This window comes from Macrotis lagotis, chromosome X, assembly GCF_037893015.1.
Source record: "Macrotis lagotis isolate mMagLag1 chromosome X, bilby.v1.9.chrom.fasta, whole genome shotgun sequence".
Classification (NCBI taxonomy): Eukaryota; Metazoa; Chordata; class Mammalia; order Peramelemorphia; family Peramelidae; genus Macrotis; species Macrotis lagotis.
The window spans coordinates 158,066,039-158,089,786 of NC_133666.1; the positions used below are offsets into that span (position 1 = coordinate 158,066,039).

A 23,748-nucleotide genomic window follows, 5' to 3' on the forward strand; every position below is an offset into this window, starting at 1 on the left:
ACCCAGGTACTTCTGACTCCAGGGTCAGTGCTTTATCCACTGCGCCACCTAGCCGCCCCTTAAAACTACATTGGTTTGTTAGGCAATCATTCATTGGATTAATTTTGGAGAAATTTCTTAAGGGGTCATTTTTCTACTTGACTTCTTAAGTATATTTTGTGATATACAACTACTAAGCAAAATATGTCAAGGCTAATGCTGGGACATGAATTATTATTGCCTACTTACTATTTTGAAACTAATTCCTAGACTAGAACTAATTCCCAGAAAAGTTTCAATTCTTAGATTTTCTCATATTTTTTTTGCTTTAGATCTCAAAAAGACATCAAGATGACCCAGTTTTTTGGACATAATTTTGCAGAAGACAGATGGCGTAAGGCAGCATTAAAAAATGCCTTTTCTTTACTAGGCAAACAAAGATTTGAACATTCTGCAGCATTTTTTCTTTTGGCTGGTTGCCTGAAAGATGCAGTTGAGGTAATTAGTAGATGTATATATTTGAATGTAATTCTGTATATTAACAAAATAAAATAATTTGTAATAGGAATACCTTTTAAAACATTTTATTTGTGAAACTACTTCAGTTTCTAATTTCATTTTTATTTAAAGTTTTATATTATGCCCAATGTTTTGATCTAGAATATTGCAATTAAAAATTTCCATGAGAAGTAAAAAAAACTAAGCATTTAAGCATCCACTAAGCAGTGTACTAAGAGTAGTAAAAAGATTGGTGAGACACCATCTGATGGAGACAATATCAAATAATGTCTTGAATATAGTGGGTGCTTAATAAATGTTGAATATATTGAATAGTTTCATTACACATATCAGTATAATATTATGGTACTTGAATCAGAAAGCTGCAAAAATAGCACTGTATCATCTCTAGGAAAAAATTAGGAAGGTTTGATACAGGAGGTTGTATTTGAAATGGGCTTCAGAATGTAGACAGGAATTCAGTAGGTTTATGAAGGAAGGTTATATAGGAGGAGAGTATAATATAGGGCATTACAGACAAAGAGAATAGTAATGTGTGTAGAAAATGACAACTAGTATATACTGGCTGAAGTTTAGAGAGATAATGTATGATATAACGCTATGACACATAGTACTGCCCTTATGATTTCACAGATAAAAATAACTCCCTGATGAATAAATTGCTTCTGTCAGTGTAAGTCTTCACCTTCTCTGCAATTTTAATGAATAGTAGATCTTTAAGAGGTTAAATCACTTAGCCAGGGTCACACGGTCAGCATGTATCTGAATTAGCTCTCTGTACCCTTCTCATGCTGCTGCTTGCTACAGTGTAATCTAAGGCTACATGTTTCACAGGATGTATTTGGATTTCAAGAAGGAATTGGGAGAATAAAGATCTGAGGATAAAAAACTTTAGGAATGGGAAAGAAAAGCCAAGGAAGATAGAGTATATCATAGATAGATAGATAGACAGACAGACAAACAGACAGACAGACTATAGAGAATATATAGATCCACAAACTATGACTCATAAAGGCCAAATCTAGTGGGGGCCTATATAGCCAGCTACTGAATGGCTTTTATATTTTTAGTAGAGCAAAACTGAAAATGTAAAATTCTATTTCTTGTGGTACATAACCATTGGGCTCAAGGCAAGGACTATAGTCTGTGAATACCTGCTGAGGGACTCAAGAACAGAGCCAGGAAAAGTATTTTTTGGCTTCAGAAACCAGAGAGAGAGAGAGAGAGAGAGAGAGAGAGAGAGAGAGAGAGAGACACACACATACATATGTATATGGAGAGAGAGAGGTCATCAGCAGTCTCATACTGATGAGCAAGTCAAAATGGATATGAGGCCTGAGGACTGATATTTTCGGAGAGAACAGTTTCAGTAGAATGGTGCTAAGATCATAGAGACTGAAGGAAAATTGCATTAATTTCCTTAAGAAAATGCAGCACAGTCTTGGAGTTATTTAAACTAAAATGCAACAGGTCAGATTATTTTTGCTTGTCCATGAAGAACAAAGACTAATTTGAATGGTAGTAGGTACTTATTTCAGACTTTTAACTAATTTGCCTGCATAATTTTGTCTTTGATCAATAATGTCTGATTTACTAGTGCACTTATGTTTTTTAACATTTTTTTTTTAGCAACTTAAGGGGGCAGGTTAAATAGAGGATAGAAAATAAGATATTGTAACTTAACATTCATGAGTTTTTGCAGAGAGGTTCATGTGAATTATAAGTGAATTCACCATTCAAGCCCCTCATCATTAATAAACTTATGAAGTCCAGAAACACCTATTGCTTCCTTGTGGAGGCCTTTTTATAGAGTTCAGCAAAGTATATAACTTATGAATTCGTGCTTATAAATGTTGTTCTCTATTTTTAAGGTGTTACATGACCTCAGAAGCCATTACTAGTTAATTGGAATCCCATTTAAAATTTACCTAACAAATGGTCATCTAGCTTTTGCTTAAAGACCTCCAGAGACAGAAAAGTCCTTTAACTTCCAAGGTCACTATTCTATGTTTAGACAGCTCTTATTTTTAGGAAATTTTTTCCTTACCTTAAACCTAAATGAGTTTTTTTGCAGTGTTTACGAAACAACAAACTGGTTCATTTCTTCCCTAGAAGTTTTTTTCCCTCTGGGATAAACAATCCATTTCCTTCTTTTTAACCTATATTTGCCAAGAACTTAAGTTTCTCAGTCATCCTGCTTGCCCTCCTGGATATCCACAGGTTTATCAGTGTGCTTACTATAATATTATATCAAGAACAGAAACTTCAGATTTCCCTTAGTTGTTTAATTTTATGAGTTACAAATCCATGAAATTAGCAAGTAGTATGTAATATTGTCCTTAATATTTAAAATTTTTTCCACTTATTTTATAAGTTTAATATCTAGTATATTTTTAGACATGAGAGAATCTGTTCTTTAGTATCAGAAGTAACAAAATGTGGCTTTTTTTTCCTAGGTTTGTCTGGAAAAATTGAATGATGTTCAGTTGGCTTTGGTAATAGCAAGACTTTATGAATCTGAATTTGACACGTCTGCAACATATAAATCTATATTGCATAAAAAAGTTTTGGGAATCGATTCTTTAGTAAAAGAATATCGTTCAGTGAACATGAATGTACATGATGACCCTTTCCTTCGGAGTATGGCATATTGGATTTTGGAAGACTATAGCAGGGCTCTGGATACATTAATAAGACAACCCATGAGAGAGGAAGAAGGTAATATAAGATTATGGTTCATAATTATGAATTTTATATTTATTCATAAAGTATTCAGGCACATTATGTGTCAACATTGTGCTTAAAACCTGATATCAATCTTCCAAATCTTCCAATATAGTTCAAGGTAAGTAAGACATTGGGTTGTAATATATCTTCAAATTTTTGTTCTATGTATATAAAATAATCAAATGTTTTTGAAAAAATCAGACTTTATTTGATGATATATTTAACAATATTTCCAAATAGTCAGTGCAGCTTGGAAAAAACTGGCAAAGTGTGAGAGAATGGAGTTAAGTTTACCATTTCCATTGCTCTCAGACTGAATCACAGAGAAGTAAATACAAATATATACAAAGTAGATACAGAGTAATTTTTAGAGGAAATTGCTCTGTATCTACTTTGTATATATTTGTATTTATAAGATAAGCTAAACTTTCCTTGGAAAATTATATTTGAATTAAGATTTGAAGAAAATTAGACTTCCTAGAGGTAGACTTAAGTGGGAAGCACATTCCACTCATAAAGAAAACCTATACAAAGTTTTACAATCAGATGTGATCTTTGCTGTGTGGGACTAAAAGCAAATAGTTCAGTATGATTACAGAGTGTGTGAGAAATAAACAGGCTGTCAGGGAAATAATCTGATATTTCTTATCTAAAAATATGAATGAAATTATGATGAGCCCAAATTCATATTCTTGTAAAAAAACCAGATCAATCCCTCTCTACCTCTAGTCAGATCTCTTGAAAATACCCAGAATGTTTTTTCTTTTTATTAATTATCTATTTATGTTTCATCTCTACTTATCTTCTCTCCCAGTATCTTTAGGGAAAATGTTTTAATTTTTCCTTTGTTGGTTTCTTCAGTGCCCATATCACACTTCCATACTCCTCCCTGGAAGAAAGTGATGAGGTGGATTTTGGAATGTTTGCATTTATTTTTATACCCTCTCAAAATAAGGTTAGAGGAGAAGATAACATATAGCTTTCCCCTTCCTCCCCCACTTCCATCTTTTTCTGTTTTTTTCACTAGGTAGATAGAAGGGTAATTTCATGGATAACTCTGTAACAGAAAGACAGACAGAGTCAGCCAAAGTGGGGGCAGGGCAGAGAGTGTGAAAGTGTGTGTGTGTATGTGTGACAGAGACAAAGTGACAGAGAGAGAGAGAGAGAGAGAGAGAGAGAGAGAGAGAGTGAGTCTCTGATATGGGTATGTTGATTTGGTACTCTGCCAAGTTATCTACTGGGCAAAAAATGTATTGACGTGCATTAGCAAACTATAACTTTTTTAACCCATATTTCTATAAATCATCTACTGAAATATAGATAGATTTAGAAAATTTCTTCGGATTTTATATTCATAGATTTGATTTATTTTCAGATCAAGGCATGGTATCTTCCATCTGTAATCCTGCAGTGTTTAATTTCTACAATTACCTCAGGACACATCCACTTTTGCTGAGACGCCATTTTGGTTCTTCCGATGCATCTTCGATACAAATAGGCTTAACAGGAGAAAATGGATTAGCAGGAAAAATTAATTTAAGTGAACGAAGATTATTTTTCACCACTGCACATGCTCACTTAAAAGCTGGTTGTCCCATGTTGGCTTTAGAGGTATTATCAAAAATGCCCAAAGTCATCAAAACGACAAAGCTTTTTCACAGAACTTGTAGTTTTCCAGATACCAGTAAAGATTGTTCTCCTTCTTCTCCATTAAGGTTGGATGCAAAGGATTATAAATCATCTAGTATTGATTGGTCAGAGTGTATGATAAATGGTTTTAAATCTTCTTCAGATGGTTTTTCAGATAAACGATCAAATTCCTCACTTTCATTTGATTGGAGCCAACCAAGTGTTATATTCCAGGATGAATCTTTAGACCTTAATTGGGATAGTGATAATGATGAAGAAAATGAGGGCACAACTCTTTCAATGAAAGAACTAAAATCTTCACAAATAAAAATGGATGAAAAGATAAACGAAACAAATCCCAGCTACACAGACTCTTTCAGTATAGATGAAAATGATATCTTATATCCATCAGATGATATAATTGCTGTACAATTGAAATTTAGCGCATGTTTAAAGATTCTTACAATAGAATTACGAACATTATCCACTGGCTATGAAATAGATGGTGGGAAATTGAGGTACCAGCTATACCACTGGCTTGAAAAAGAAGTGGTGGCTCTTCAGAAGGCTTGTGACTATTGTTCTGATGTGGAGGATGTACAGCCTGTATTTAGTGAAAATGTAGATGAACCTGTATTAAATGAAAATACAAACAATTTATTTGATCAACCAAAAGTAAATCAATTGAAAGATGATTTCCAGAAAAGACGACAGTGGCTTTTGAAGTATCAGTCCCTTATAAGGATGTTCCTTAGTTACTGTATACTACATGGATCTCATGGTGGTGGCCTTGCTTCTGTGAGAATGGAATTGATTCTACTTTTACAGGAATCTCAGCAGGTATGTACTTTATCTTTTTTCTAAAAATGCATAACAGAGCAGGATTTCTTCCTGTGCTTTAAAGGAATACACAACCTTTTTTTTCTTAAATTTTCTTTTACTATATCATGCTTTGAGATAGTAATAAAGTGAAATAGTTACATTTTATATCAGTAATAAAGTTAAATAATTACATTTTGTGTCAGTAACCCTAAGGAGCTACTGAATGTTGTTTTTTTAAATAAAGATTTTATTTTGAATTTTACAATTTTTCCCCCTAATCTTACTTCCCTCACACACACCCCCCATTCCCCACAGAAGGCAATTTGCTAGTCTTTACATTGTTTCCAAGGTATACATTGATCCAAATTGAATGTGATTAGAGAGAAATCATATCCTTAAGGAAGAAACATAAAGTAAAAGAAATAATAGCAAGATCAGACAGTAAGATATCAGCTTTTTTTTTCTAAATTAAAGGTAATAGTCCTTGGTCTTTGTGCAAACTCCACAGTTCTTTCTCTGGGTGTAGATGGTATTCTCCATCACAGATAGCCCCAAATCGTCCCTGATTTTTACATAAATGAAATGAGCAAATCCATCAAAGTTGATCATCAACCCCATGTTATTGTTAGGGTATACAATGGTATTTTGGTTCTGCTTATCTTGCTCAATATCAGTTCATGCAAATCCCTCCAGGCTTCCCTGAATTTCCATCCCTCCTGGTTTCTAATAGAACAATGGTGTTCCATGACATACATATACCACAGTTTGCTAAGCCATTCCCCAATTAAAGGACATTTACTTGATTTCCAATTCTTTGCCACCACAAATAGGGCTGCTATAAATATTTTTGTACAAGTAATGTTTTTACCCTTTTTCATCATCTCTTCAGGGTATAGACCCAATAGTGGTATTGCTGGGTCAAAGGGTATGCACATTTTTGTTGCCCTTTGGGCATAGTTCCAAATAGCTCTCCAGAAGGGTTGGATGAGTTCACAGCTCCACCAACAGTGTAATAGTGTCCCAGATTTCCCACAACCCTTCCAACAATGATCATTATCCTTTCTGGTCATATTGGCCACTCTGATAGGTGTGAGAAGCTTTAATTTGCATTTCTCTAAAAAGTAATGATTTAGAGCAGGTTTTTCATGACTATGGATTGCTTTGATCCCCTTGTCTGTAAATTGCCTTTGCATATCCTTTGACCATTTGTCATTTGGGGAATGGCTTGTCTTTTTAAGAATTTGACCCAGTTCTCTGTATATTTTAGAAATGAGTCCTTTGTCATAAACACTAGTTGTAAAGTTTGTTTCCTAGTTTACTAATTTTTTTTTTTGATCTTGATTATACTGGTTTTGTCTCTTTTTAATTTAATATAATTGAAATCATCTAGTCTGTTTTTAGTGATGTTCCCCATCTCTTCCTTAGTAATAAACTACTTCCCTTTCCATAGATCTGACAGGTAAACCTACTCCTTAATCTTTTAGTTTGCTTATAATATTGTTTTTTATTCTAAATCCTGTATCCAGTTGGATCTTATCATGGTATAGGGTGTGAAGTGTTCGTCTAATCTCAGTTTCTTCCATACCAACTTCCAATTTTCCCAGCACTTTTTATTGAAAGAGTGTTTTTATCCCAATAGCTGGACTTATTGGGTTTATCAAACAGCAGATTACTATAATCATTTCCTTCTTTTGCACCTAGTCTGTTCCTTTGTTCTACCACTTTATTTCTTAGCCAATACCAGACAGTTTTGATGACTGATGCTTTATAATATAATTTTAGATCAGGTAGGGCTAAGCCCCCTTCTTTTGCACTTTTTTTCATTGAATCCCAGGAAATTCTTGACTTTTTATTTCTCTATTTGAATTTACTTACAACTTTTTCTGATCCATTAAAGTAAATTTTTGGAATTTTGATTGGTAGGGCACTAAACAGGTAGTTTAGTTTTGGTAGAATTGTCATTTTTATTATATTAGCTCGACCTATCCATGAGCAGTTGATGTTTGCCAAGTTATTTAAATCTGATTTAATTTTTGTGAGAAGTGTTTCATAATTGTTTTCAAAAAGTTTCTGAGTCTGCCTTGGCAAATAAACTCCCAGGTATTTTATATTGTCTGAAGTTACTTTGAATGGAATTTCTCTTTCTAGCTCTTCCTGCTGTATCTTGCTAGTCATATATTAAAAAGTTGAGGATTTATGAGGGTTAATTTTATATCTTTCAATTTTGCTAAAGTTGCTAATTGTTTCAAGTAGTGTTTTGGATGATTTCTTGGGATTCTTTAGGTATACCATCATGTCATCTGCAAAGAATGAAAGTTTTGTCTCTTCCTTCCCAATTTTAATTCCTTCAATTTCTTTTTTCTTCTCTAACTGCTGAAGCTAACATTTCTAATACGATATTGAATAGTAGTGGTGATAATGGGCATCCTTGTTTGCCTCCAGCTTCTATGCATTGAATATGCATACTTGTTGATAGTTTCAGATAGATACTGAAGAGGCTTCAGCTGAAATGGAGCTGATCAAGGTGGTCTGGTTCCTGGACCTTCAGGCTCCTGGGCTCCAGCCCCTCCCTAATCAGGCTAATCTGTGGCTAATCCAGGCTCCCAGGCTCTCACCAGTCCATGCTCCCAGTGGAGTCCACCCTCTGTTCCTGGACTCACCCACAATTGTGGAAGACAAATTCTTAATTGGTTGTTCTTCTCCTGGCTTTTCTTTCTGGGTTTTGTCGATTGGATTTCTGTTAAGAGGTTTGTTTGATATTATTTATGAGGGAAGATCAGGCATAAGGTGGCGCAGTGGATGAAGCACCAGCCCTGGAGCCACGAGCACCCGAGCCCACATCCAGCCCCGTAGACCCAACAATCACCCAGCTGTGTGACATGCAAGCCACCCGATTCCCCACTGCCCTGCAAAAAACAAAAAAGAAGAAAAAAAAAGACCCAAAGTAAAATAAAATAGTAATAATAGTAAGGGTGGCTGGGTGGCTGACAGAGCATTGGCCCTTGAGCCAGGAGCACCCAGGTCCAAATCTGGCCTCAGACACCCAAAGATCACCCTGCTATGTGGCCCCAGTCAGGCCACCCAGCCCCATTTGCCCTGCACCCTCCCCCAAATAATAATAAAAAATGTGCTTCAGTCTTTGTTCCAACACCACCAGCTCTGGCGCGGGTAGATCATATTCTTTATAAGTCCATCGCAAAAGTTACTTCTATATTTTTCCAACATTGCCATTGCTGATCGCAACTCCCTCCTTTCTTATTTCTCCACTACCATGTACTATATTTTCTTTCTCCTTTCACTCTGACTCTGCTGTGAGGTAGCTGAGTGGTGAAGCAGACAGATCCCTGGTCCTGGGGCCAAGAGGCCCGGAGCTCCCCTACCACCCTGTAGTCCCAGCATCCACCTGGCCCTATGGTCCTAGACAGGCCTTCCAGTCCCAGCCCCTTGCAAGAAATAAAAAAGAAAATGTGTTATATCTGACCACTCTCCCCACATGGTCCATCTTCTTCTCCTTTATTCACATCCCCACCCCTTCCCCCTGCTCCCCTCTCCTTCTTATTCCAGTTGTCTATACCCCATTGAGTATATATGCTGTTTCCTCTCCTAGCCATTTCTGATGAGAGCAAAGGTTCCCTCATTCCCCCTTCCCTCTACCCTTCCATATCATTGCAATAGCTCATTGTAATAAAAAAATCTTATTATGTGAAATATCTTGGACTATCCCCCCTCTCATTTTTCTTTCTCCCATTACATTTCCCTTTTTTTTCTTTTGACTCCATTTTTACACCATATTTTATCTTCGAATTCAGCTTTCTCCTGTGCTTCAACTATAAAAGCTCCCTCTACCTGCTCTATTAACTGAGAAGGTTCATATGAGTATTATCAGTGTCATTTTTCTATGCAGGAATACATGAAGTTCATCATCATTAAATCCCTCATATGTTCCCCCTCTCCTCCAATCTCCATGCTTCACCTGAGTCCTGTATCTGAAGATCAAACCTTCTGTTCAGCTCTGGCCATTCCAAAAGGAACATTTGAAATTCCCCTGGTTCATTGAAAGTCCATCTTTTTCCCTGCAAGCGGACATTCAGCCTTGCTGGGTAGTTCATTCTTGGCTGCATTCTAAGCTCTTTTGCCTTCTGGTATATTGTATTCCAAGCCCTATGAGCTTCCAATGTAGTTGGTGCTAAGTCCTGTGCGATCCTGACTGCAGCTCCACGATATTTGAACTGTGTCCTTCTGGCTGCTTGTAATATTTTCTCTTTGACTTGGGAGTTCTGTAACTTGGCTATAATATTTCTAGGGGTTGGTTTTGGGGGATCTCTTTCTCAGGGGGATCGGTCAATTCTCTCCATTTCTATTTTGCCCTCTGCTTCTAGGATATCAGGGCAATTTTCCTTTAGTAATTCTTTCAAAATGATGTCAAGGCTCTTTTCCTGTTCATGACTTTCAGGTATTCCAATAATTTTTAAATTATCTTTTCTAAGTCTGTTTTTCCATATCAGTTGTTTTTTCAATGAGCTATTTCACATTTTTTTCTAATTCTTATTTTTTTGGTTTTGAAGTATTGATTCCTGATTTCTGGTAAATTCATCAATCTCCCTGAATTCTATTCTTTGTCTGAAGGATTTATTCTCCTCAGAGTTTTCTTATCTCTTTTTCCATCTGGCCAATTTTGCTTTTTAAAGCCGCCTTCTCCTCCATAACTTTTTGAACTGTTTTATCCATTTGACCTAAGCTGGTTTTTAGCATGCTATTTTCTTCAGCATTTTTTTTAGATTTCCTTGACTAAGCTGCTGACTTCATTTTCATGTTTTTCCTGCATCTCTCTCCTTTCTTTTCTCAGTTTTTCTTCCAACTCCCTCATTTGATTTTCAAAGTCTTTTTTGAGCTCTGTCATAGCCTGAGCCCAATTTCTGTTTTTCTTGGAGTCTTTAGATGCAGGAGCTTGTGCTTCCTCATCTTCAGACGTGAGTATTTTGATCCTTCTTGGACTCATTTGCAAAATATTTCTCAATGGTGTTCCTCTTATTTCTCTGCTTGCTCATTCTCCCAGCCTGGGCCTGGTTTTAGGGTGCTTCCTGAGCTTTTGGGACACTCCCACAAGGGTCTCAGTGTGTGAGGCTCTGTCCTCCCTCCTGGTCTGTGAATGACCATAAACGCCCCCCTCTGCCACCAGTCATCTTTTTTTTAGAAGTGTCAATTCTGTTAGTCTTTACATTGTTTCCACGGTATACATTGATTTAAGTTGAATGTGATGAGAGAGAAATTGTATCCTTAAGGAAGAAAAATAAGTCATCACCCCCATGTTGCTGCTAGGGTGCACAATGTTCCTCTGGTTCTGCTTATTTCGCTCAGTGTCAGTCCATGCAAATCTTTCCAGGCTTCCTTGAATTCCCATCCCTCCTGACTTCTAATAGAACAATAGGGTTCCATCACATGCCTATACCACATTTTGTGAAGTCATTCCCCAATTAAAGGACATTTACATTAATTTTCAATTCTTTGCCACCATAGACAGAGCTTCTATGCATATTTTTGTACAAATGATTTTTTTTATACATTGGTAACATATTCTTGTTTCTAAGAGTAAACATAATATCCCCTCCACCCAAAAAATATAGACCCACGTGAGAATTAAAGTAAAGGAAAGATGGAAAAAAATGTGTTTCATTCTATGTTCGGATACCATCGGCTCTGTCTTGGATGGATCACATTCTTTATGATAAGTCTATCATAAAAGTTGCTTCCATGGTTTTGCAGTGTTGCTGTTGATGATTGTAATTCCCTCCATCCATTCCTCCCCACTACCGTATATTATATTTTCGCTCTCCTTTCACTTTGTCACTCTTCTAAAATGTGTTGTAGGGTAGATGAGCAGTGCAGTGGCCCTGGGGCCAAGAGGTCCCGAGCCCACCTACCACCCCGGAGACGCAGCAACTACTTGGCCCTGTGGTTACAGACAGATCACCCAATCCCAGCCCCTTGCAAGAAGTAAAAAAGAAAATGTATTATATCTGAGTATTCTCTCCTATGATTACCCTCTCCACTATCACCCACATCCCCCCTTCTCCCTTTGTCCCTCCCTCTCCTTTTTGTTCTAGATGTTTCTTAGCCACTTCCAATGAGAGTGAAGGTTCCCTTATTCCTCCTCGCCTTCCTCCTTTCATATCATTGCAAAAACTCATTGTATAAATATATATATTTATATATGTATGTCTTTTATACAAAATATCTTAGCCTATTCCACCTCTTCTTTCCCTTACTCCCAGGGCATTTCCCTTTTTGCCACTGACATCATCCTTACAATATATTTTATCTTCAAATTCAGCTCTTTCTTGTGCTTCATTTATAAAAGGTCCTTCTACCTGCTCTATCAAATGAAAAGGTTCATATGAGTATTATCAGCATCATTTTTCTGTGTAGGAATACCTGCAGTTCATCTTTAAGTCCCTCATATTGTACCCTTCTTCTCTACTCTTTATACTTCACCTGAGTCCTGTATTTGAAGGTCAAACTTTTTGTTCAGCTCTGGTCATTTCAACAGGAACATTTGTAATTCCCCTGGTTCATTGAAAGTCCATCTTTTCCCCTGGAAGAGGATGTCCAGTTTTGTTGGGTAGTTGATTGTCCATTGCATTCCAAGCTCTTTTGCCTTCCACAATATTTTATTCTAAGCCCTATGAGCCCTTAATGTAGTTCTGCTTTTTTAAAGCATTCTTCTCAATAACTGTTTGAACTGTTTTATCCATTTGACCTATGCTGATTTTTAACATGTTATTTTCTTCAACATTTTTTTGTATCTCCTTGACTAAGCTGCTGACCTCTTTTTTCATGCTTTCCTGCATCTCATTTCTTTTCCCAATTTTTCTCTTATATCCCTTACTTAATTTTCAAAATCTTTTTTGAGCTCTGTCATAGCCTGACTTTTGTTTTTCATGGAATCTTTAGTTGCAAGAGCTTGTACTTCCTCATCTTCAATTTGAAGAGGATTTTTGGGATCATAGACAAAGAATTTCTCAATGGTGTTCCCATTTTATCCTCCATTTACTCATTTCTCCAGCTTATGTCTGGTTTTGGGGTGCTTCCTGAGCTTTTGAGTATTATTGGGACACCTTTTTTTTGGAACACCCCACTGGGCCCTTTATTCCTCCAAGGTCTTATGCTCTCTTGCCTGTGCTTTGATATGTAGATGGCCGCAGGCACTCCCCTCTGCCCTGGAGCTGTGAGGATGGACCCTGCTAGCTTAGTATGGAAGGCCAAACTGCAAAGGGGATCTGAGTGTGGGGAAAACAGCAGAGTCCTGCCCCAGGAAGAGCAGACAGATTTCTGCAGTCTCCCCTGACCCCTTTCCCATCTGTGGGCTGTGCTTTGGAGTGCAGGCTGATTTCTCCTGAATCTCGCTGCAGGTTCTGTAGCCAGTGTTCCTCACTCCACACTCATGCTGGTGTAGCAGAGTTCTCTCATGGCCCCTTCAATCTGATTGGGTGATCCCTGGGCTGGGCTGGGCTGGGCTTGGCTACACTGTAGCTACGACTTTTTTCCATCTCCCAGTCTTGCTGAAACACACCTTTCCCACAGAACTTCTAAGTTATCTTGGACTGGGAAATGTATCACTCAGTCTTTCTATGGCTTCTGCCCCTCTAAATTTTGGCTAGAGTCATAATTTGTTGGCTTTTGGAGTTTTGGGGGGAAGGAGTTTCTGGGAAATACTGCCTTGACTCTGCCATCTTGGCTCCATCCCCGCATAAAGTATTGTTGTTGATTTTCAAAAGATCATAAAAGGGTAAGTTGCATGTGGCATAGTTAATATGTTGGATAACAGAATCAAGTTTCAAAAATATATGGACAAATTAGAAAAATAGTAAAAAAACAAATACAAATGGTAACAATTTTAGAGTCTTCCACTTGACCTAAAAAACTCAATTGTAGAAGCACAGACTGAGAACACAGAAAGATTTAATACTTTTTCTTGGGGCAAACTCAGTATGAATCATTAGAATGTTGTCACAAAAGCCAAAGTTGCTCATTAGAAGTATACTGCCTCAGTCATAACACATAATCTTATCAAATATTAGACTTCTTTTATCATTATGTTCAGTTCAGAGCACTTCACTGACAGTCCACTTAAAGGAAATCAAGATTGTGCAAAGTATAGGAGCCTTGTCACAAGAGATGTAATTGGATGAAGTAGGGAAAGTCTTGTTTGGATGGACATTTATTCTTTTATTTTTCCAATTTTACATAGATAGATATAGATATATAGTTTTCAATGTTCATTTCTTTTGCAAGGCAATGGGGTTAAGTGACTTGCCCAAGGTCACACAGCTAGGTAATTAGTAAGTGTCTGAGGCAGGATTTGAACTCAGTACCTGACTTCAGGGGCTGGTGCTCTATTCACTGCACCACCTAACTGTCCTCTCAGTGTTCAATTTTTGTAAATTTTTCTCCCCTCTTCTCTGTCCCAAGATAGCAGGTAATCTGATACAGGTTATGCATATACAATTATGTTACACATTTTTCCTTATTAAGTCATGTTGTCAAAGAACAATTAGAACAAAAGGGAAAAAAAACCACAAGAAAAGAAAAAATTTAAAAAGTGGAAAATAGTATGCTTTGATTTATATTAAACTCCATAATTCTTTTTCTAGATGTTTATGACATTTTGTGTCAAAACTTTTTTTGGGGGAGGGGTTAAGTGACCTGCCCTAAGTCACACAGCTAGAAAATTATTAAATTATTTGAGCTCAGGTCCTCCTGACTTGAGGGCCACTGCACTGTATAGCTATCCCAGTATCACAACTTTTTAAGAATTGTCTGATTACTGTATTGCTGAGAAGAGTTCAGTATATCACACAGTGTTGATGTTAAGATGTACAATGTTTTGGTTCTGTTCACTTTATTCAGCATCAGTTCATGTCATTCTTTCTACGTTTTTTTCTGAAATGCCTGCTTATCCTTTCTCATAGAATAATAATATTCTCCTGCATTCACATACCACGACTCTTTCATTCATTCCCCAATTGATAGAGAATTTCCATTTTCGAATTCTTTGCTACCACAAAAAAAGCTGCTATGAATATTGTTTTATGTGTGGATCTTTTTCTGTGTGTGTGTGTGTGTGTGTGTGTGTGTGTGTGTGTGTGATCTCTTTGGTATATAGACCTACTCGTGATATTACTAGATCAAAGAGTATGCACAGTGTTGGGCATAATTCTAAGTTGTTCTCTAGAAGGATTGGATCAGTTCACAACTAACAGCTTTCCCCACAACTTCTCCAGCATTTATCATTTCCATTTTCAGGCATATTAGGCAATCTGATTGATGTAACAAAGTACTTCAGAATTCTCTTTATTTCCATTTTCCTTAATAGTGATTTAGAGCATTTTTTTCCATATGACTAGATAATTTTAATTTCTTCATCTGAAAACTGTTCATATCCCTTGACCATTTATCAATTGGGGAGTATATTACTCATTTCTCTGTGTCATTTAGACCTTTATCAGAAACAACCGACTAAAAAATTATTTCCCAGATTTCCACTTCCTTTAATCTTGGTTATATTGGTTTTGTTTTTGTAGAAGAAACCTTTCAATTTAATTTCATCAAAATGATCATTTTTGCATTTCATAATATTCTCTATTTCTTGTTAGGTTATAAATTCTCCTCTGCATAGATCTGATAGAGAAATGATTCCTTGCTTTTCTAATTGCCTTATAGTATCACTCTTTATGTCTAAATAATGTACCTATTTTCGACCTTATCTTGGTATATACCTTGTGAGATGTTGTCTATGACTATTTTCTACCAAAAGTTTTTCTAGTTTTCTTATCAGTTTTTGTCAGATAGTGAGTTCTTATCCCAGAAGCTGAAGTCTTTGGGCTTATCAAATAGTAGCTTATTATAGATATTTACAACTGTGTCTAACCTAACCTATTCCACTGATTTGCCACTCTTTTTCTTTGACAGTACCAAATAGTTTTGATGATTGTTACTTCTAAATTAATTTTAGATCTGTTTTGACTAGGCTACTTTCTTTGCATTTTTTCCTATTAATTCACTTGATATTCTTGATCTTTTGTTCAGAAAGGGCATTTAAAGGGAATATAATAGAGCTTATTAAATATAAAAGATTTTCATGTAGCATAAGAATTGCAATTTATTTTATGTAGCGTTAAAATTATGGTCAGAGGTAGAATTTAAAAGAAGTCACATTTTGACTCAAGGTAAATCTAAAGTTTGAATAATTAGTTTGAAAATAGAATGATATAAACTATTTTAGGTTCTCATTAGTGGAATTGTTGATGCCCCCCATGTATCAGAGGCATATAAATTACCTTTAAGTTCTTTTCTGTATAAATCTATATATTCATATATGCAGAATTTAATCAATTGTTTAATATGTTATTTTCTGAAATTTATTCTAGTGAGCCTCTGTGTTTCTTCACTATTTCTTAACTTCAGTTAATCTGAAATAGTATTATAAGATTTATAATTACTTGATTCATTTTCTTTTCTTTTCTCCTTTTTTTTTTATAGGAAACATTGGAACCAATTTTTACTGGCCCTCTGCCAGAACAAACCTCCGTACCTCTCCTCTTTGCTTGTACAGCCAGTGCCAAAACTGTAGTTGCCAATCCTCTATTGCACCTTAGTAATTTGACCCATGATATACTACATGCTATAATAAACTTTGATTCACCACCCCATCCTGACACCCCAAACAATAAAGTAAGTATCATTGGTTTGGGGTTTTGCTTTTCTTTTCCTGTGTGTGTGTGTGTGTGTGTGTGTGTGTGTGTGTGTGTGTGTGTGTGTGTATAAAATTGTTAGAATCTAAAAGATACATTAAATAGAATTATTTTTCATAACTAATGTCACTTAAAATGAAGGCAGCTAATTTTGTGAGGTAGGCTGGCATCATCTTATCAAAACAAATTTATAGGAAACTATAACTTTATTTCTAAGAGAAATATATATATTTCTCTTAGAAATAAAGTTTAAATTTGTTGATATTGCTATGTTGTCCCATAAAAGGCTAATTAACTGATAACATCATAAGTGGAATATAATGTTCATCATATTTACTAATTAGTATTTAATGATCTTTTGCTTTTTACCAATATTTGGTTGTCATTGATAACTGGGAATAGTTTTACTATTTTTACCAGAATCTACTAATTTATTTTTTTTTAATTTTAGGTAATGAGGTTAAGTGACTTGCCCAAAATCACACAGTTAGGCGATTATTAAGTGTCTGAGACCGAATTTGAACTCAGGTCCTTCTGACTTCAGGACCGGTGCTCTACCTACTGCACCACCTAGTCATCCTTACTAATTTATTTTCAATAATTTTCTTGAATGAGCTTTCTTTTACAGAATTAGCTACTGTTAGTTAAAATGAGCATACTATTAATTGGAAAGGAAGACAGATTTTTTCTTAACTAGGCAGTGGGGTTAAGTGACTTGCCCAAGGTCACACAGCTAGGTAATTATTATGTGTCTGGGACCAGATTTGAACTCAGTGACTCCAGGCCCAGTGCTTTTTCACTGTGCCACCTAGCTGCCTCTTAGGAAGACAAGATTTTTTTTTTAATGGTAGCCTTACTTTGAGTTTATTTTCTGTGTCGCAGAAAGTGTTACACCATATATATACATATATATGTATATATATGGTGTTTTCTTTTTTGTCAATAAGAATTGCAGGTATATAGCTAGCAGTAGAATGTCTGGGTCAAATAGTATGAGTATTTTGATAATTTTATTTGAAAAATTTCAAACCTCATTCCAAAACTTTCCCTGTGATGGGATGGATTATCTATGATGTAATTGTCTTCCCACAACTCCTGCAACTTGTGACTAGTCTGATCTTCTATCATCTTTGTTGTTTGCTAAGCATAGGATGAAACTTCAGGGTTATTTTGATTTCTATTTCTCCTGTTAATTGATTTTTAGAGTTTTTTCCATATGGTTGAATTCTATTTACCTTGAAAAGTTATATTTTGTGGGGTCTTTTTTCCAGGTATATGTAATGCATACTTTAGCAGCATCTCTTTCTGCTTGTATTTACCAGTGTCTTTGTGGTGGCCATAACTATAGGTAAATAACCTTTTCTATACTATTTAATAAAACTGTCATTATTCAAAGATATATTGCTCTGTACTATTTTAAAATCCTATGTAAAATCAAACAAAGAAAAATTTTAATAAATAACCCTTCAGAAACTTTTACTCATGATTTGAATGTGGGTCTTGTCATAAAGTTAAATGAACTTGAATTCTGTTAGAACAAAAAAAAAGAAAAACCACAAAATATGTCTAGCTCTGTACACAAAGTTAATATGTACATTGGATAAATGACATGTATATGTTTCTTGTTATTTTGCTTTTTATTTTAAGCTTGAGGTCATATGTACTATGGTTTTAGATGATGGCAATGACCTATACCTTTGTGCTTAGGTTTCTATTACTAGGTAAAAGTAGATATTTAATAAAAAAAATTAATAGCACAGTTTTGGCAGTATCAGGTTTGAACAAGATAGACACTCAAGTTCATAGTTATTGTAGGTCTAAAGCTAATCAGAAGTTTATACTAAATTTGACACCAATATGCTCTCCAGAAGAAAGGGGCAATTAAGGAAGAATTAGGCCTATAAGTAATTATTTCTCTTTATAAATTGGGCAAAATAGGTAGACCCAAACTCAAAAACAATAAGATAAATAAAATTTTCATGACTGAAACAGAGATAAATTTTGTAGTAAAACAATACAGCATAGTATGAAAATTTAACTAAAACTACATCTATATTTGTAAACCATTTTGAATATTAAAAGTAAAGTTTGTAAAATATTGCATTGGGCACTAAAAATAATGACTACAAATATTTTATCTTTTCCATAGTTCATTGCAAACAAATCAGTTTACTGGAATGGTATACCAGACATTGCTGTTTAGTCACCGGCACTCCTTGAAAACCATAAACTTAGATGAAACAATAACTCCCAATACATCTCCAGCTCAGTGGCCAGGTATATGTTATTTATTTTAGATGTTTGATAATATATTTAATCTTTTGAACATTACAAAAAAATCTCATTGCTATCTTTTGCCCTTTCTGTTTTATGTTCTTTACCTTTAAATCTCGCAGCTTTGTAATAAAGGCACAGTTTTTTTCCTCTTCAAGGTCAAGTTTGATCAAAAGTCTTAAACTTTTTAAATCTTATACTAAAGAGGTTTACCAAATAAAAATAGTCATTGTTAGATATAATTAATAAAAATTACACAATCATTTAAACAATTTTTTCCCCTTAATGATTAGGTCAAAATATAGAATCAGAAATTTCCTATTTGAATTTTACCATTTTCTAGTAGTAATTTAGTTTTCTTGGTAGCCCAGTTCGTAATTGCTAATATCTTCTAAATTCCTTTTCTTAAGAACATTTGGATCTTTTTTTGTCTTTGTATTTGAAGTATTGCATGTAATATAAAATTGATCTAAGATTGCACTCTGACTGGAGTAATTTTTTTTTTTACTTAATGAGAATCTGCTTATTTTATTTTTAAAACTCAGAACATTTTTGGTTTTTTGGTTATTGTTGCAGGAATCACTGCTCTTATTCGCCTTTTGAATTCTGCTGGGGAAGAAGCTCAGTCAGGACTTACAGTTTTGCTTTGTGAAATTCTCACAGCTGTTTATCTTAGTCTTTTCATACATGGTCTGGCCACACATTCTAGCAATGTGCTATTTCGGATCGTGGCCCATCCTCTAAATGAAAAAATGTGGTCTGCTGTATTTGGTGGAGGAGCTCATATTGCTAGCAAAGAGCAAACAACATCAAAAGCTGTAACAGGTTAGTTTTTTCTTTCTTTAATGATAAGAAATTCTCCAATTTTAAAAATTATAGATTATTCTGATTATTTTTTTAAAGATAAAAGAAGTAAATCACTCAGTCCATGTGACTTAGATTTAGTTACTGTTGAGAATCTGCTCTAAAGCAAATTCTTTCATTCAAGGGGGATCAGTTGGTTTTGGCGTGGAGAGAACATTGCATATTAAGGGAAGATTTCTTATGTTATTTTCAGTCCCCAAGCTAGTACTTCCATTAATATATTAAAGCTTTTGGGAAGTAAGAATATAAAAGTTATTTCCTTACTGTTTATAAAAAATGTTTTGAGTAAGTTCATAAATTGTAAATATTGGTCTTATCTTCCACTACTTGCAAGTACAGACTTTCTTTTCTTTTTTGGCAGGAAGATACTTTTCTATGCCTAGTCCACACCAAGTAGTAGTGTTCTCCATGGAGTGTGTGGGGTTTTCCAAAGCTCTTACAGCCATCAGTTCTCATAACACTACCAGTCTTTCAGGCAAGATATTAGATTCAGAAATAGGCTTTTTAGTTCAGTCTGCTGTATGTTTTGGCGGGGAAGGGAGGGGGATGGAATGGATATGCTTTTGTTGCATTTGGCATTTATAGAAAATAGAGCTTCTCATGAAAATTTCCTTTTAGCAAGCCATGATCTTATTCTAAAAATATTAGCATATATTTATATATGCTATAGCATATTTAATATGATTCAGTCTTTTAATCTGTCTCCAGTTATTATGCTCATTTGGCTTTAAAGATTATGTTCATAGTAAAAATCCGAGTATGGCTTGAAATAATCAGAAGTGCATTTCAATTGAAGCTGCTTTTTTCATATTATGAATATAGATATAAGGATTTTGGATTTCTAAGTGTTCATAATACAATTTAAAGTGAGTTTTTAACATGATATTTGGAAAACAATATATTTATTGTAGTAAATGATATGCCAAAATTTTTTAAACTTAGTAATAGTAAATTTTACAGAATCAAATAGGAAAACAGGAAAAAAAACTTTTTTCTTAGCCATATTTTTAATTTTGGATTTAGCAATTCATATATATCCTCTTGTTTATATCATAAATAATATCCTGGTTCTCAAACCCTCCTTTTCTCCTGTTTTTATAGTTGGAGTGACTGAAATTTTAAAAATTATTCAATGACCCCCCTGCCTACACATGCCCTTTGTGGAAGAGAAATTTAGACTTCTTCATGAATTTTTTTTAAGTTTTTGCAAGGCAAATGGGGTTAAGCGTCTTGCCCAGGGCCACACAGCTAGGTAATTATTAAGTGTCTGAGACCGGATTTGAACCCAGGTACTCCTGACTCCAGGGCCGGTGCTTTATCCACTATGCCACCTAGCCGCCCCTTCATGAATTATTTTATGAAAATTTATTTTTAATTAATATTTTATAAAGCTATTTTGAAACTATTTCTGACTTCCAAAGGAGAAGGTAAGGTGGGATTGACTAGAGAGGACAGTAAAGGCAAAGAAATTGTTGATAATGATTTAGAGTCTGACTTTGGAGTTGTGAAAAGGGCCAAAGAATTAATTTGAGGAAAAATATTTTGAGAATTCTTTGGGATAAGGGTTCAAGCCTTATCTGAAGTATAGGTGAAGGATCAGGGGCCCAAAAAGTTACTTAGGAAGGTAGAACCACAATTAGTGAAATAGCAAAAGTGACAGCTAGAAAATGAAACTAGTTGCTGTTGAGTTGGATACAAAGAGTCTGTAAGCAGAAGAGGTGAAGCAAATGACAATTGGTGAATTTGAAACTCTTCACAGGAATTATGCTACAAAATATTCCGAATTGCCATTGATAGGAAGATAAGATCCAAGAGCTCACTTTCAAGTATGGAGAAGAGGAAAAATTTTGCAATTGACCTATATTGTTTATATGTATTTGTATTTGCACACATATATATACATATATATATATATATATGTATATATATGTGTGTGTGTGTGTTTTATATTATATTAATGCAGTAGCCTGGTGGTTTGCTTTCTATGCTCAAAGTGTGGGCCACTTAGTTAACAAGCATTTATTTTATATTATCACATACTATGGATTGGCTCCATACAAGTATTAACTTATCTAAAATATTTTTTTATGAATTAACTTGAGAGAATTAGCTGTCAAGGAATTCAAAAAAGCTCAGAAGAACTTTCTGCTCTCCGTTTTATCTGGGACAAAGAATTGTTCCTTAATGACAGATTTTAATGTGGAAATAAAGAAAGAGGATCTGAAGCAGCATTGCTAATAATAGCAAAGCAGATTATGACTTGAAATGAGGATAATGTTCGTCAAGAAGTTTGAATGTTGACATGTGTGAAACACAGGAGAAAGGGAAGAAAAATTACTTAATTCTTGTAACCAAGAAACAACTTTGAAGTTTCTGAAGAGGAGGGATCTAGGTACTTGACCCTGGTGATGGTGACTCATTGTGACACCTGGTTAATATTATCATGGCAGCTAATTGTGGAGAATTTTCCCACCTTAGGATATATATACAAGGCATGACAGAGGTTTTTCATACTTACAGGTTCTTAATATAGTTACAAATTATATAGCTAAAAGGAATATAGCAAATTTTACCAAAGGTTGAGAAATCTTGTGCAAATTAAGATATTAAGGGCATAAATTATGTTTTTATTGCTATGTCTATTAAAAGAAAGGGATTCAGAAGATAAAAGCAGGTTTGGAAGGTAGACACCTCGTTAAGAATAATGACTGAAAATGGGAATTGAATTTTTGTACCTTTGCCTTATAATGTAGGAATGATAGAATTCTATAGGTAATGCACATTTAAGAAAAATAGAGTATTTTCCCCCAGATTTTTGCAACTTTAATTAAAAGAGTTTTTATCTGAAAAGGAAAGAAGAAATCTGTTTGACCAAACTAGAAAGATTTCATAGAGATTAGCAACAATGTAGGAAGCAGCAGTTGAGACAATGAAAAAGTCCCAGATGAAAAAGAAAGGAGCCAATATTAAAAACCTTGGCATCAGATACATGTGTACAAAGTATGATTATCCAGTAATATGAACTAGAGAACCCAACACATGTAAGAAAATTTAACTTTATCCTTAGCACTGTGATTTTATTTGAGATGACCTAGGGTAGAATTAAATATGTTAGGGTAATGTTAAATATCAAAAAGGTTGATATCAAATTGGGAAGCATGGTGGAGAGCTTTTCAATTAATAATCAACAGATATAGAATTAGGAATGACATTGCCACAAAATTCCAACAAATAAACAAAAAGGAAACAGATGAGTGATTGAGGAAAATGATTCCAAACCTAGAGGCCCAATAGAATGGTGACCATTCTAATATATATTGGAGTTCTTTTCTCTGCCAAAAGCAGAGCAACTAATAATTTCTTCATTTGTCACAATAATTTTAACTTTCAGATAATGGCAGAACTTAAGAAGAGTAAAATTTATTCTGGTTTTCAGCAATAGGGAGAGTCTGGTTGCTGAGGTGTAAATGATTATTATTCTGTCTTAGAATTTTTGATTAAAAAAAGAAGTAGGAACAGGCTAGCATATATTTTTTTATTGTTTTTAGATATTTCCTTTTTTTTTTTTTTTTTTTTTTTAGTCTTTTGCAAGGCAAACAGGTTTCAGTGGCTTGCGCATGACCACACAGCTAGGTAATTATTTAAGTGTCTGAGGTCAGATTTGAGCTCAGGTCCTCCTGACTCCAGGGCTGGTACTCTATTCACTGCGCCACCTAGCTGCCCCCAAACAGTCTAGCATATAAACTGAATTTTAGGAGAGTTCATTTCAGAGAATTAAAAGGATGAGTAGGATTCCATGAACTAAAAATATTACTGGGGAATTCACCTTGGATAGGGAAGATGGGATGCGGAGAGAGTTCTGAATGTGAAGTCACAAATGAAGGATGGGAAAAATTAAAAGGAAAATTGTCTAAAATGAATATTGTCAATGAATGATCCTTCATATACCCTGACAGCAACAGATAACTTTTTCCCCTACTCATGGGAACTAATTTGTTTTACTTTTTTTTTGGTTTATTAGTTCCTTTCTAGACTTCTCATACTTCAATTCTCATCTTTCTTCTGCTCCAAAAATAAGGGAAGAAAGAGGAAACAAAAGGAAGTGAACAATAGTGACGAATCATTCTGAATACTTAAGTGGCATGAGGATTCATTAAAGACTATTAGATAGGGTTTTGAGATC

General features: G+C 34.9%; 1 protein-coding gene across 6 annotated transcripts in view; it reads left to right on the forward strand.

The window, feature by feature from the left end:
• The window catches only part of DMXL1 (Dmx like 1), a 181,004-nt gene that overhangs the window by 80,730 nt on the left and 76,526 nt on the right, over window positions 1-23,748 (forward strand). For 4 of the 6 annotated variants that reach the window (XM_074199607.1, XM_074199612.1, XM_074199608.1 and 1 more), the window contains exons 22-29: window positions 312-477; window positions 2,955-3,216; window positions 4,601-5,694; window positions 16,216-16,407; window positions 17,699-17,775; window positions 18,577-18,704; window positions 19,278-19,526; window positions 19,927-20,040. In XM_074199607.1, coding sequence (XP_074055708.1) covers window positions 312-477; window positions 2,955-3,216; window positions 4,601-5,694; window positions 16,216-16,407; window positions 17,699-17,775; window positions 18,577-18,704; window positions 19,278-19,526; window positions 19,927-20,040 — 2,282 coding nt within the window. The remainder of the gene's footprint in view (window positions 1-311; window positions 478-2,954; window positions 3,217-4,600; window positions 5,695-16,215; window positions 16,408-17,698; window positions 17,776-18,576; window positions 18,705-19,277; window positions 19,527-19,926; window positions 20,041-23,748) is intronic. The other 2 variants (XM_074199609.1, XM_074199610.1) reach the window with 1 other exon arrangement.